Source organism: Polyodon spathula, chromosome 28 (assembly GCF_017654505.1).
Source record: "Polyodon spathula isolate WHYD16114869_AA chromosome 28, ASM1765450v1, whole genome shotgun sequence".
Taxonomy (NCBI): Eukaryota; Metazoa; Chordata; class Actinopteri; order Acipenseriformes; family Polyodontidae; genus Polyodon; species Polyodon spathula.
This window is the reverse complement of record NC_054561.1, coordinates 4,761,225-4,775,897: the sequence shown is the minus strand read 5'-3', so window position 1 is coordinate 4,775,897 and position 14,673 is coordinate 4,761,225. Positions and strand designations below refer to the sequence as shown.

Sequence of the window (14,673 nt, the reverse complement as noted above, 5' to 3'; positions counted from 1 at the left end):
TATTTTTATATGACCTTTACTTTGACCTCTTTTTTTTAATTTTCAGAGAATGTCTGACAGCTTATATCTCCTTACAGACTGCAGATAGACTTATGTTTACTATTGAACATGTATAGGACAGTAACTAAGACCTTTCCAAAAATGTCTCGGACTTTGACCTGTCGTTCATGGTCAAACTGGACAAATCACAGTTTTGACAGTATATAGCTCCTTACACACTGTATAGAGTGCTGTAGTTCATTTTATTTTTATATTCCATTAAAAAAAAGAAAAACAAAGGTTTGCAAACTTGACAAGCAATTTTAAAAATGAATATTGCTCTGAATGTTCTTAGTTTTGAGGGCAGTAGTACATTTAAGACTATAATATAGAATATACATAATTTAGGCATAGGTTCATACATACTATAATTTCTTTATCATAAAAAAGTTATATTGCTCTGACAGACTACAACCTCCAGCTGAGGTCATGCTACAGTTACTATCATTTTATAATCAATTTGTTTACACTACCTTTTACAATCTACTTTGCAGACAAAGTTAACTCTTCAGGTTACGCCACTTAAACAAGCTAATGAATTTGCCTCTATAAATGCCATCCAAGGGCAAAATAGACAGCAACAAGGGAGGGGGGGTGTAATTAATCTTGGGGAATATTGACTCACTCGAGATCCTTGAGACTCGAATATAGCTTTTTCATCTTAAATGTTTAATACTGCCATTGATTTCCTGGCATCAATAAAAATTATATAATGAGCTCACAAATCTGCTGATGTGTCCTGAGTATTATAAGCTCTCTCCCTCTCTCACTGCAATCCCCATAGGAAGCACACTGGCCTCCATTTACTTGTTCATATTAAGCCAGCAGCCATCACTATAAATGCCAATTACCTTCCTGCATCTAATGGCCTGTTTCAGCCAACACATCACAAGTAGTTCATTCATAGAAACTGTGAGCGTCCCAGGTCACAGGGGAGTTTGGACTGTCTGGGGAGGAGGTTGTATAGCCTTGCTATGCCTAGTCGGCACACAGAAACAAGTCAAAGCATTGACATGGACAAGAAAGCAAGCTATTCTTTTTTTCTGTTTTTTTGTTAGGTTACATTATGGGATTTCCAAGTTATATTGGGTTACTTTTTCCATGATAAAGAAAAGTCTGAACATTAAGAAAGTCACACTTAGAAGTGCCCACACCTCAGTTTTTTTTTTCCATACCTAAATTATTACTTAAACAGAGCCTGGAAATCACTCAAACAAATTAGTAAAATGTAAACATTTCAGACAGTTACCTGAAATGGGTTTGGTTTAAAACAAAAAAAGCTGGTAAAGAAGTTTTAAGCTTTTACCAGATGAAGACAGTGCTTCAGTATAGGTGTCCCGGTTGGTTGCGCCCAAAACAAGTTGGGGGGGGACAGAAGACACACCTGTCAGCACCTCTACACAACCTTTCTGCAACAACCCGGGATGTGTATCTGGGGATCTTCGGTACTCCCTGAACCATACCCGTCGAGTCTCTGCGGTGATGTTGAGATGGCCGAGAATGACCAGCTTCACCAGGTCGCAATTGGTGGTGTCCGCGTCGTTTAGTGACGATCAGGCAGGGTCCCAGCTGGCTCGTCCAGAACTCCCACGGCCATGACGTGATGGTGGCTAGCCACTCAAATGCGACCAGGGACGCCTCTGGGTCATCCTTTGTCGTCATCTTCAGCACCCGAGCTTTTGGGGCCGTCACTGTGGGCGCTGCTGCATATTGCCAGCCCTACCCTCTCAATGAGCACAGTGAATCACTCCTTTCTCCTTCTCTCCTCTGTCTCCTGTCTGCTATCCAGCGCCTCCAGCAGCTCTGCCAGTGCATTGCGGTCCATGATCCCGTGTTCTGACACCATGTGTGGCAAAGTGGTTAACAGTGTTTAGGACAATTATAATCCAGGTGCAATGTTGTTTAACGGTTGTATTTAGTAATCCAAATGCCTGATGGTGAACAATGTCAATGGAAAGCAATACAACGGCGTGTATGGTTTATCTGTAATCCGCGAGTTGGCCCCGAAATAACAGTCCGACTTTAATTCACCCACACGTAACACATACACAAAAACAAACACCCGTCCACAGTGCGTGCTCTAGAGCTTGGGGTGAAAATACAGCACTTTAGTGCAAACAAAGTGCAGTGTTGTCCAGGTTTGTGCTGGCCTTTAGCAACAGCTCCTGGATTGTGTTTTGTCGTCTAAATAATCACAAACAGTATTATTTTGATGCGACAATAAACAAAACAAAACACTCACAATTTTCTCCTCACAAAACACAGGTCCTTCCAGGTTGTTCTCTAACCAAAACGAAGGAACAGATTACATCGCTTCGACCCCTACTTATACCGTCACTCATGACCCCTTGGTCGCAGCCACTCTCCAATCCGCAGCTGAAACAATTTCCCTTCCGGGTCAATGAGTTAATGTACCGAAGCTCTGCCCTTTTTCTAATTGACTGATTTCTTTTTAACCCTAGGGACAAAGTGTCAGGCCAAGCAGTCCAGGGCACTCTGTTCCCGTTACTTAGTGCCCTCACAGGTCGGGAGGGAGATTTACCACCAAGAATCATTGTCTTTGTCAAAAGCACTATAACTTTATGGCAATCATTTGAAAAGTTGAACAAATGGTGCCCCATAATATTTAAAAAAAAAAAACTGAATGAAGAGGCATCTAAACCCCTTGTACTATATGCTTATTTGTTCCTAATGGCCCAGAGGGATTTCAAAATGAAAATAAAACGTTTCGTGAAGTAAGTTTGCAGTCAGTTGAGGACTAAAACAGACATTAGTAAGTATAAACCCTTTTCAGTAGTTTTCAAAATATTTGTAAATAAGAATTTCTAGCCTGTCTGTGATGATGAAGCTTGGGCTTACATAATTCACAACTGCTTCTTACAAAAACATAAGAAATCAACTAATTTTGGATTTTGCCAAATTTGTCAAAATTCCAATACTCCTTAGCCTGTGTACATCCCGTGCATAGAACATACTGCACAATTCTAAAGTTAAAAAAACAAAGGTTCTGAAATGTATAACTTATGTAATATACAACAGAACTTTCATACTCTGTTGATTAAACAGGTCGACTGCAGGTCGATTTATTGTGGACCTGAAATTAAGTATAAAATGCATTTGCCTTGTCAATCTCATGATACAGCATCGGGCAGTACGTTGTACCCTTTAGCTTTCAGGATTCCAGTTGATAGAGAGATAGGTAAGTGACTATAAAGACCCATTTGATGGGTGAAGGGGATGGTCCTGGTCAAACCAGGACATCTGGTCACCCTATTTCAGAAAAGTTGGGGTCAATCTTTCTAGAATCTTGTTAAACAAAAAAAAAAGTACAAATCTTAAACAAACCTGGCATAGTTACATATTTTTGCCACCCAGGCCTTCAGCTGTTCCCTAAGCACACAGTACACTTAATAACCAGGGAGTCAGTTACTTACAGTTCTCTGAATGAAAGTCGGGTACAAATTGCTCATCGCTGTCTGGAACCTGAGCTGGAATTAAGCAGGAAGCAGACACAAAAGACAGTTAGGTTGCTGGCACCAAAAATGCAGTAATTAAAACAGGAAAACAGAAATTAGACTTATCAACATAAACCTCCCAGTATTGGCTAAAAAATAAAGAGGCCCTGTATGATAACGTGAAAACAATTTGGCTACTCAAGAGGCAAATGACAGCAAGTTTCTAGGACTGGGACAAGCAATCTGAAAGGCTAACATGATTGATATGTTAGGTCTACTTAGAAGAAGTTAGTAATAACATTAGCATGATTTAACATATTCTGCAGTGCGTATACAGCTTTCTTGTAAACTGTAATGACTTTAATATGTGATACACTTTCATAATGATAGGGGAATGAAAGACACACAATTTCAGATTGTGATAACAAAAATCTGGCTCTTAGTAACTCTATTACCATGAAAATTTGCAAGTGCTCATTGGTGAATTCAGGATACCTACTTACTCATATTGGTGATATTTTAAAATACGCCGATTCATAAAAAAGCAATAAGATTAAATATTAAGTATTGTTTACTTCACATTGTTCGCATCCACTTCATGAAATAATTACTAAGGACACTTTAATAACATTTACATTTGTGCTTATTTTTTCTCTTGTGAACTGCATGCTCATGAAAGGTAAGGGACAGTGCTACAGAGAACTTCCCCTCACATCTCTTATATACAACACACAGTCCTCAACACCTCAAGCCATTCAGTCCTCTCAAGTGAACAGAAGCCAAAACAGAAGTCCAGGTTTCAAAAGGTGACAAGAGACTAGAGAATTAACCTACTGGGCCACCTAGCCCTTTAACCAGAGGAAGATTAAAAAAGTTAGAAGGTTACCCTGTGCTGCTGCATGGTCCAGAGACATGCTTCATTATAATTTGAAAAAGCTTTCTCCTGGTTCCCAGCCTGAACAGAGCACTGTGTGGCACTTACTTAATTCATCAATTATGAAGGTTGACTGCCCACTCACTGCACACTAATGGACTAAAGTGACCTTCTTTGAGACGTTTCAGTAAACACGGAGCAGATTTCTCACAGATCGATAGCAGAAGGTTTTTTTTTTTATTTCTAAAGTGGCAGCTAGTATTCTCATGTCTACAAGAAACATTCAAGTGTTACAATATCTATCTATCTATCTATCTATATATATATATATATATATATATATATATATATATATATATTCATATCTTAGGTCAGTCATACAACCCAATACAAAGTCAGTGATTCTGCTGACTGGTTTCATTGACCCTTGGTAATACCCTAGGCATGATAGTCCATGATTAGCACAATCCAGAGTCTGTGAGACCAGTTGTTAATGTTCCTTATTGGAAAGCAGGTGTTTTATTTAAATATGCACACCATAGAGATCCTTTCCTATTTTGTAAACTTTCTAACTATTCGTGCACACACACATAAAATCTGCACCTCGTTTGTTTATTAAATTAATTCATATTTTACTAAAATCCATTTTCAGGTTAATTGAATCAGGCCCTTGGCCCTCAAATTGACAACTGTTTTGGAAAGGACACTAATGGAGGCATTAGACAGAGCTTGAGAAGATTTGGTTAAGATCTTGAGAATCCATCAAATTCACCTGGGTTGAGAATGAACAGCAGCTATAGTGATCTGCACCGCTGTAATGCGTGGAGCCTGTCTGCTCTCAGTTTCCTAATGTCACACACAATACAATCAAGCCTCCTCAGAGGATTTATGCAGACATGCCCTTGTCTCTGAACAACTTGGGAAAAAAAACAGCCGAGCCACACCTAGATACAGGATAAAGCATCTACAGTTACACTGTGTCTCTGTGGGGCGACCCGTTTCACTGAACTCACAATGAGGTGCACAGTAATGGTAAGCAGTTGCCCAACCGGGATTTTTTTTTTTAATGCTATTTTTTGATCGCATCTCCCCATGTAAATAGAATCAGTTCTTTTTACATCATCTAGTATTTAGAACCGACCTCATTTTCACTATTGGTTCACAAGGCAGCAATCATAAAAAATGTTTTGTGAGAACTGTTTTGTACGAAGTGCTGCAGTGGGATTTTTTTTAGTTATTTTGTCTCAAAACCGGATCTCCTTTCAGAATTTGTTCTGCATTCATTCAAATCAAAACAACCGAATAAAACGGGCAAAATTGCACTGTTGCAAATCACGTTGCTAAGCAGATTCACAGCTTGATCTAAGGAAAGTAATTCTCAGAATGAAATTTTAAATTTAGGATTAAACTTCATTTCTTTTTCACACATGACCATCCTAAAACATATGTGGTGCTGGTGCTCATGGAGTTTTATGAATGACAATCACAAAATACTGAATGAACCATTCACAAAAAGCACACATACAACAAGGCCAGGTCAAACATTCCCCTGTAGTGTAATGCACTATTCACTCTAGTACATCACCTACATTGAGAGCAACACCAGGAATGAGAACAGCAAGGGCCCTTTGTTGTGATTAAGCGGTAGTATTATTATTGCTGATGCCTGGTTTGTTCTTGTTGATATTCTATTCACCATCTTCCAGCAGCACCAAGGTAAACAGCAGGAACCACAAATGCCTTTAATACTGACAGCTTACAAACATGCCTCCCAGGATGAATGTCTTTAATAACTGTGCATGTTAAAAATAAACCATGTTCTATTATTATTTTTTTATATTCCTCCCATTGACTTCACACTTCCCCCAAAAATATTTTAAAATGTGTTAATGTGAAATATGCTTTACATTTTAATGATTTTTTAAAAAATATTATTATTTCAAGACTGTGAATAAAGTTTGAGATAAAAGCATATCAAACAGAGCAGAGTATTGTAAGCATTGTCTAATGTCTTCTGTGCCAAGTGTTTTTTTTTTGGTTAAATGTTTGAAGTTATGCATGTGAATAATTACAGTATGGTTAATAATAATAGCTTATAAACCCAAAACTACAAACAAATACAAAACCTTATTTTCTTTTCAAGATGGGAACTTTGCCTACAAGCCATAATTGAAATACTTATTTCACCTTCATTAGAACTACCATAGGGTGCAGGATGACCATTTCTCATATAAACCATTTTTTATCACATATGATAGTGCTAAACATATTAAAAACTGAAGTTGTTCAAATATTGCACTGGAAAAGTTTAAAAAGTACATTTGAAATAACTTAGAAAGGGCACAGACTGTTCCGTGAGCCATAAATCACCCGAAAAGTACTGCATATCAGTTATGCAAATCCTGTCATTAAGCATGCTTTTGCAGAGCATTAATAGATCTGATTTGCAAATGCAAACAAGCTTAAAATGATAAAAATGGCATTGAAAGAACTGATCAAAATGCATCCAAAAAAGTATGGATGACTGTGTTTATTCAGGGCCTTAAATAAATAAATAAAATAAATATGAATCTTTAGCTAAGAACCAAATCGTTTAACTTATAATTCTATTATTTGCTAGGATTTTTTAGATAAACACTTTTTTAAAAAGATCACATTTTTGTTAAGATATATAATTTTTGTAAACAAACTGGACTGTCAACATTGTAGTAGCACATAGGCTTCAAAGAGATATAGTTTTGGTTCTGGTAAATAAAAATAATGTCGGTAACACTGGATAAATCTAAAGACTACCAGCGTGTTTTTTTTTTATTATCAAACTTCAATGATAGTATCAAACCATCAAATCAGGTTTGCCAATAATCTGATTAATTCTCAGCATACAACAGAGATGCATGAACCAGTTATTTGAGTATGGAGATTGAACTGTCAACAGGTAAGGTCATTGGTGTTGATTGGGCTGATTTACCATCCCAAGTGAAACAAGTGAAGAAACAGCAGCTGGGATCCGTGTGGATTTCTGTTCTCCATACAAATATACTGTTTCCCTTTCCTTTTTCATTGAACTTTAGAATTCACCCGGAACAAATGTTTAATAAATGATAGTCCCTCTATTTGGTACTTAGTAACAAGGGTAGGGAAATGTAATGATATAATATAGTTCAGTTTGGGTTAGTCTAACAAACATTAATCCTTTGTGGCAAGTCAACCAATTACAGAATGACTATTTTTCTCAAGTGTGATAATCCTGATAAGCCCCATTTACAAAGCTTAAACTGTTTTGTTTAACATTCATTAAGGTTTTTTTGAGACTTCCAAAAAAGAAGCCGACAGTCTAGAAACTTTGAATTAATGTAAAACTAACGAAATCAAGATTTTCATTAAAAAGAAGAAAAAAAAAACTCTGTGCCCCTGAAAGGTGTTGGATCAAATGTTTTAAAGACTTCCCAATTTTTACATCAAAGGTTATATGAATATGACTTCTGATGCATCACAGAAGTAATGTGATGTATCTCAAGCAATACAAAAATATGATTAAAAGATGAATATGAGGAAAAAGTACAGAATGCCACCTTTCATTTCTGGCTGTATGTTTTAACTAAGAATAACAACACTTTCAGAGTTCCATCCCCCCCCATTTTAAGTGAGCATAAGTACTGGGACATTTGGCTCACAGGTGTTTCTAATTGATCAGGTGTTCCTGTTGCATTGATTGTTCACACATAAAATTGCTGTGAATGTGTAGTCTCAGTTCTATCCTTTGCTTTTGCTTTTGGAGTCTCCGTTTGGTGTCAGTAGGCATAATCTAGTTTTGCTGACCCGTGCAGCCTTTGTGACATCCCTTTACATAAAAAGTGGACAGCTCCAACCAAGTGGCATTGGCAATATTAAAGAGTCAGATGCAGAGTCAGATGAAGCAGGCTTGAAGCTGAATTTCTAAACTACTGCAGCACGTGCACCATGACTTGACCACTTCTTTTGTTCAAAACAGATGACACAAGGCATTAGTATGTAAGATCAGCAACAAATACAAAGCTGACATTGTTAGTATAAGAAACTGAGTCCACATAAGGGTTCACATATAATTCTGTGGTGTCCGTTTGCTTCATAATTTATAGTTTTATCTATTTTGTCTGAGACCTTGTTGACGTTCCAGTTTGTTTACATGCCTCAGTTTCAGACCTAGGAACACGTGCTTCATCCTTCTCTTGAAACCTTGTTGCTGCTATTTTATTGAGCCCAGTAGTCTTAGTGAAATATTAACTAGGGAACAAATTACTTCCCCAGGAGTTCACTATCACTGCATCATTGGAATTTCAGATTTGTAATATTAAAACTACATTGTAAACACAATTATAATTTTTATATGCACTTAATTCATTAGTCCCTAATAGTTTCAGACTTTAAAAAAAAACATTGAGATTCTCTTTTAAACAATAGCTTAGATCCCAATTGGATTTAAAGGCTATGAAAGAGTGATTTTAGCCAAATAAGTGGGCTATTTTGATGATCTGCACTGTGGCAGATCTTCAGTAATCATTGACTTGTTTGCGGTCTGTTGACCAACAAAAAAGAGGCTTCTTATTTTTAGCCCAGACACAACACTGCAATCAAACAAAATGTGGTTTTGATTCTGAGGAGAGAGCATTACAGTGTTTCATGAGGCAAAATTCATGTCAGTGCAAGTGTGTTTTTATTTGGAATTACCTTGAATAACTTCAACTGGCAAGATCCTGGGAAGAAGCCATAGCAGTAAAACAATAAGACACAACAAGCACCTTGCATCTGTTTTGAGGTTAAAGGTTCAGGTTAATAACTGTTCCTGTGAAACTTACTTCTCGTCTACAAAAATATATCTGTATTCAATGACAGGTTTTGACAGGGTGTGACCAACACATTAAGAAGTGTTTCATTAATAATGTAGCCATAGTTTCAGTTAGTGCTGGAGGGCAAATACTCCAATGAACGCTGCTTGAAAAGTATTCAACAAAAATTAAATTCATTCCTGTAAGAGATTATTAAATGACTACCATGTAAAGAAAAATAACCAATATAATTTTGAATTAAGAATATTCAGAAAATAAAAAGCCAGGTTGCTCTTATAAAAGTTTACCATAGTAAAAGCATAGAAAAGTGTATTAAAAGCATAGGTAAGCATTGTAAAGAAATAGCGAGGTATGGTAAGCCTATTAATAAATATGGCAAACTAGGGTAGACTATGGTAAGTGCATAATATAACCTTAGGGAAAACATGTTAACTTTTATAAGGGTAGTCCCAGGAGTACATTCAATACAAGGTCAAAATCCATCCTGCCTTACTTCCAGCATAATGTTTTGCAAGATACAACTTGGTTCTGGTGTATACTGATTTACTTCATCCTCTGTAGCAATAGGACAGTATTTTTGTACACAAGTCACCACTAAGGGCTGTCGATGGTAGTCTCTACCCACCTGAAAGACTTTCCTTTGAAAATACATAATAAACTCACTGTTTCAGTGCAGAAGAAATGACCAGTACACACCCCGGGTGCAAACTTTTTGGTCCCTTTCTATACTATATGCTTGTGACTTTATTAAACATGTCAAAAATGCATGAGTGCAGAAACTAGTAAATGAGGATTAAGGACAGATGTAATGGGGTAAAAAAAACAGAGGATATTCCTTAAATACATTTGTTAATCCTAAAATAACATGAGTGCTTTTATATTCAGTACATAGTACATTTCAGCAGCAACTAAATAGCAAACACATTGCCTTCTACATTAACTTGGTTTAAGTGCATCACATAAGTTACAGGAGGACACCAACAACTATATTTCTACCATTTGTAACCACAGTAAACTAAATTAAGGAGCATGGTTAATGCCCTACTCTGCCACTGGGATCAACCCCAAATTTTTTTTTGAATTTTTTCTACGGAATTCTGTGTAGGACTGCCTCTCTCCTTCAAAAACCAAAACTGCAATTAACCCCTTCACTTCTTTGATCAACAATTTCTAATAAAAGGGCTGTTTCCTTCGAAAGTGTCACCCATTTCTGGTACTTGAACACCACATTGACCACTCTTTGTCACTAATGCACACCTTCCTGTTATTTAAGATCATTTTAATTTACATATTTTTGCAGTTCAACCAATCACTGCTTGACATATAGTCCACAGCCCAATGCCCACGTCCCGATTCTTTCCAAAACAATTTATAAATGAGTGTACCAGAAACATTATCATGCAAAGAAAACCAAATGCAAAAATGTTTCTCTCCTTTGTTTATCAGGAATTTGATTTGGTTTATTTGACCCCTGAAAGAAACAGCAAATAATATGGTGCTGTATGATGCATGCAAGCGGTCTGGACGACTGCCAAGACAGGTGCTTTCTGACTGCTCTGACCTTGAGTGGGGAGAAAACAAATACAGATATTTTCCACAATGATATCTTAATATGATGTAATTTCCATCTGATACAAAACCATAAGATTCATGCAATTTGATAGAAACTGTCTAAAACAAAGGCATTTTGATAAAAATGAAAAATATGACTTAGCACAACTGTAAACAGCACATACAGTTTGGATGGGACATATCCTGCAAGAATTAAAACCACTCTCTCCAATACCATTTCGCAGGCTCTCAAACTGACTTTTTTTTTTTTATATATAGGATGTGATTACTGGGACAAAAGAGCACATTCACAGGACTGTCTCACCGGCAACAGTTTGTATCATGAGTATTTAGACAAAGAGAAGGAGGTGTGATACATTTTATTGGACTAACTAAGCAGTCACAAAAGGATCCTCTCCTGAACAAGAGACAATTGAAGTCTTGAAAGCTTGTGATTAATTATTGTTTAGTTAGTCCAATAAAAGGTATCACATCTCCTTCTCTTAGTCCATCATCTCTGCACTAATACACTCCCATATCATCTGTCAATAGTATAAAATAATAGTAAAATCAGAGACAACAGTACAGGTACCGGATGTGCGTCCCTCAATGTAATTTTCAGTATTACATCTAATGGACATTCTTTTTTCCAAACATTTTACACATCCCCTGCAGTGTCATTCTCTCCAGATATCCAAGAAGTAACCACAGTGGCTAATCCAAAGGAAAAATAATCTTCTGACAGAATCTTCACTTCTGACACTTCTTACTGGTTTGAATATAGGTCTCACACTGGACTGGGGATTTTGATGTGGGTGCATAGAGGGAATCGAACAATCCTATATATTTGTAGGGTGGTCATTTGATCAAAATCAAGGAATATTTGAACAAAAACATGCCAAATGAGAAATCTAACTTTGTTTATGTCTAATTAGATATATTGTTTATTTGTCCCAATAGCACAGCATCTTATGTTTTTCCCCATATGCAATCAAAAGCCAATCCGCATTGAAAACACTTATTAATCCTTCCTCCATTCGGCTTCTCCCCCTGTGTTAAATTTCCAAGCCGTTACTGCGAGTTATGTGGCAGACAACCTTTCTGCCACCCCTGCTGAATTTCCAACAGCCCTAATAATGATCACAGGGCAGTGATCACATACTCTTCTTTCCAGTTTGGAAATCCAATGTAAAATGTGTCTTCTATCATCGGAATATTGCTCACTGCTCTAACTCCTACTTAATATTTGTCTGTTTATAAAAATAAAAATCACCATTAATAACTATTTTATTTAAATATATATTAATATGGATTCTGTTTTTGGCCGACTAGCACCATAAACCAAAGACTGGATTAAATAAAAAATGATGGTGGCACTGTATACATTACAAATTACTTGGCAGTGCCATAAACTTGGGTTTAATTCAGTCACTTGACATTTTTTGATTGAATCCAACCCAAAAGACAATTTCTCAATGAATTCAAAATTTACGGCATAAAAATAATACGAACAGCATATTCCATCACTCCTCTTCAAAAATGAGTCATTCAGCTAGACTTGGCTTAAATCATTTAAATCAATCACTGCTAGCCACAGGAAAAGAGGACCAGTGAATTGAACCAGAGGTGAAATCTGAATGCACATGTAGCTCATTAAAGACCCTCCAATATCTACAGTAGAGGGAATCCTCCTATAGGCTGACAGAAGTGGCCTAAAGTAAATAAGATGTACAGCGCCACTTTACATTATAGCAATGCAAAATACCCATACATCTCCCTTTTTACCAGCTATTTTAACTAATGTATTACATGTGAGCAGAAAATTGGCCATTGGCCAGCTTCTCAAGTTGAGGTAGGAAATACAGAATCATAGTCATCACCCAGTGTGAATCATTCCTGACAAACCCACAGATTAAAACATAAACACACACACACACACAAAAAAGAGGAACAGAGTCTCACCTTCTGTGAGCCAAGTCTCCTGGAGTTGGCTTAAATCCTGGAAAAGATCTGAAAGCAAAAAAGGGAGAAATTGCGCTGGTTAGAGATCACAAACACAGACAACACAAGCATCAAATTCATTAGCTGGCTCTGAAGTTCAGTCATTAAGATTTAAGCAATATAATCATGTTGATGACAGCTAGGCACTGCGCAGAGCAAAACAAAACGTATTCTTCAGGAACCGAACACTAACACTCTCCCGAACCTTTATTTACTGTACCTTCAGATTCCTGAGGAGGCAATTCGGTGTCCATGTATTTCCTTTTCATAGCCGTCAAAGGCCCGTTTACTGGTCCATTTCCTTGCGATCTCTGCAAAACACGAGAACTCCAGATTTAAAAAAAAAGCAACGTCGTCCATAAAGTAGAAACTTTATCTTGTATTGTCATTTTTTATCATACATTAAACCGCGTATCTTTTTCTTATCTGTAAAACAAACTACATATTTTGTAGCTTAAAAGACGTATTACACAACACAAAGTAGTGTAGGACAAACAAGTTCCATGCATATTTCTCCCACGTACACGCGTAGAATGCAAACAACGAGCATTTAAAACAAATATCCACAGTTAAATGTAGTATCGATGTGAAGTTTTTTTTTTTTTTTTTTTTTTTTTTTTTTTTTTACCATCTGCGTTTGCTGTTTCAGTTACTGTAAGCAATGGAAACATAATTAGTATCTCGCTTAATTTGAGGAAAACAAAAAGGTTGATAATGCCTTTCGAAATGTATTTTGGCTACATCATAAATAAACACATCAGCTTAGTGCGACCAGCAACGGCCCAAAGTTGAAGAAAAAAAAAAGCATAAATACAGCATATGTTATACTTACATTTGCAAAAATGTAAGGCACTTGCTGGTCCAAGAATCCATCCATCCTATAATCCATTTGTTAACCGTGTGTGTTCATTAGACTGAGTTGCTCTCTCTTCACGCAGCCAGGACGGGACGAGGGAGAGCTGGAGCAAAGCAAGGCAGTGGTGAATGAAGGCGAAAAACATGCATACATAATGAGCCCCATTCACAAAAAATGCAGACAGGCAAGCGTGAGCGAACAAACAAGCTGCTTTTCGTGTTTCCTTGTTTGTGATAAGCTGAACAGAGTAAAATAACACTAGCAGACACACTCGATTTTATTATTATTATTATTATTATTATTATTATTATTATTATTATTATTATTATTATTATTATTAAGTTTCCATTTAACTTTTAAAATAGCTCACCCCAAACTGGTTGTTGTTAGTCTTGTTTTCAGTTTTCTTGAAGAGTTTTGGATGTCGGATGTCTGTTTACTGACGCCTAACTTTTCATTTTTTTAAATAATTAATATTTTTATGCAGTAGAATACTTTAAATAAATAAATAAATAATACCCGCCAGGATTTTAACTTGATGGGCCAGAATGTGTCTGCCCTAGACCAATAAGACGGAGCACCTCATGGTTTTATACGTCATTTGGCTTAAACTAATAAAGTAATTCAGTGCAGAAGTTGGAAAGTATTCTTCGGTCTGTGTTCTCACCTGGTTGTTTTTGTATGTACAAACGTTCCAAGTATCCTGACAATTAATTACATGTTTCCAGAGTTTAAGTGTTGATTTGAAAATGACCTGTTGTCCAACAGTTGTTTGCCCAGGGGAGCGACTGATTGTTGAATTTCTTCCTCTTTGTTTATAGAATGACCTGACTTTGTGAATGAAATCTTAGCAAACATGCCAGCCAATCAGTGGCCAGACGTCAAGGGTACCTAGCAACCGTAGGTGGAGCTGGAATACTGGAGACCAATGAAAGCGCAGGACTCCTAGAGCTTTTGAATTTTGGTTCGCCAGTTGTTTTTCATTCACAAAAAAAAAAAGAAAAAAAAAAAAAAAAAAAAAAAGTTCCATTCATAAAAACTTGAAAAGGGCAGAGAAACCCCAGTTAGAGG

The 14,673-nt window shown here is 36.8% G+C and overlaps 1 protein-coding gene across 4 annotated transcripts in view; it reads right to left on the bottom strand.

Annotated features, from left to right (window-relative positions):
- The window catches only part of LOC121301841 (ETS translocation variant 4-like), a 35,598-nt gene extending 21,188 nt beyond the window's left edge, over positions 1–14,410 (bottom strand). For 2 of the 4 annotated variants that reach the window (XM_041231475.1, XM_041231477.1), the window contains exons 1-5: positions 14,270–14,410; positions 13,579–13,705; positions 12,967–13,057; positions 12,708–12,755; positions 3,474–3,527 (exon numbers count right to left, since the gene is read on the bottom strand). In XM_041231475.1, coding sequence (XP_041087409.1) covers positions 3,474–3,527; positions 12,708–12,755; positions 12,967–13,057; positions 13,579–13,635 — 250 coding nt within the window. In that variant the 5' untranslated portion in view covers positions 13,636–13,705; positions 14,270–14,410. Of the gene's footprint in view, positions 1–3,473; positions 3,528–12,707; positions 12,756–12,966; positions 13,058–13,578; positions 13,706–13,972; positions 14,249–14,269 lie in introns of those variants that run through there. The other 2 variants (XM_041231476.1, XM_041231478.1) reach the window with 2 other exon arrangements.
- Between the last annotated feature and the right edge of the window lie 263 nt (positions 14,411–14,673).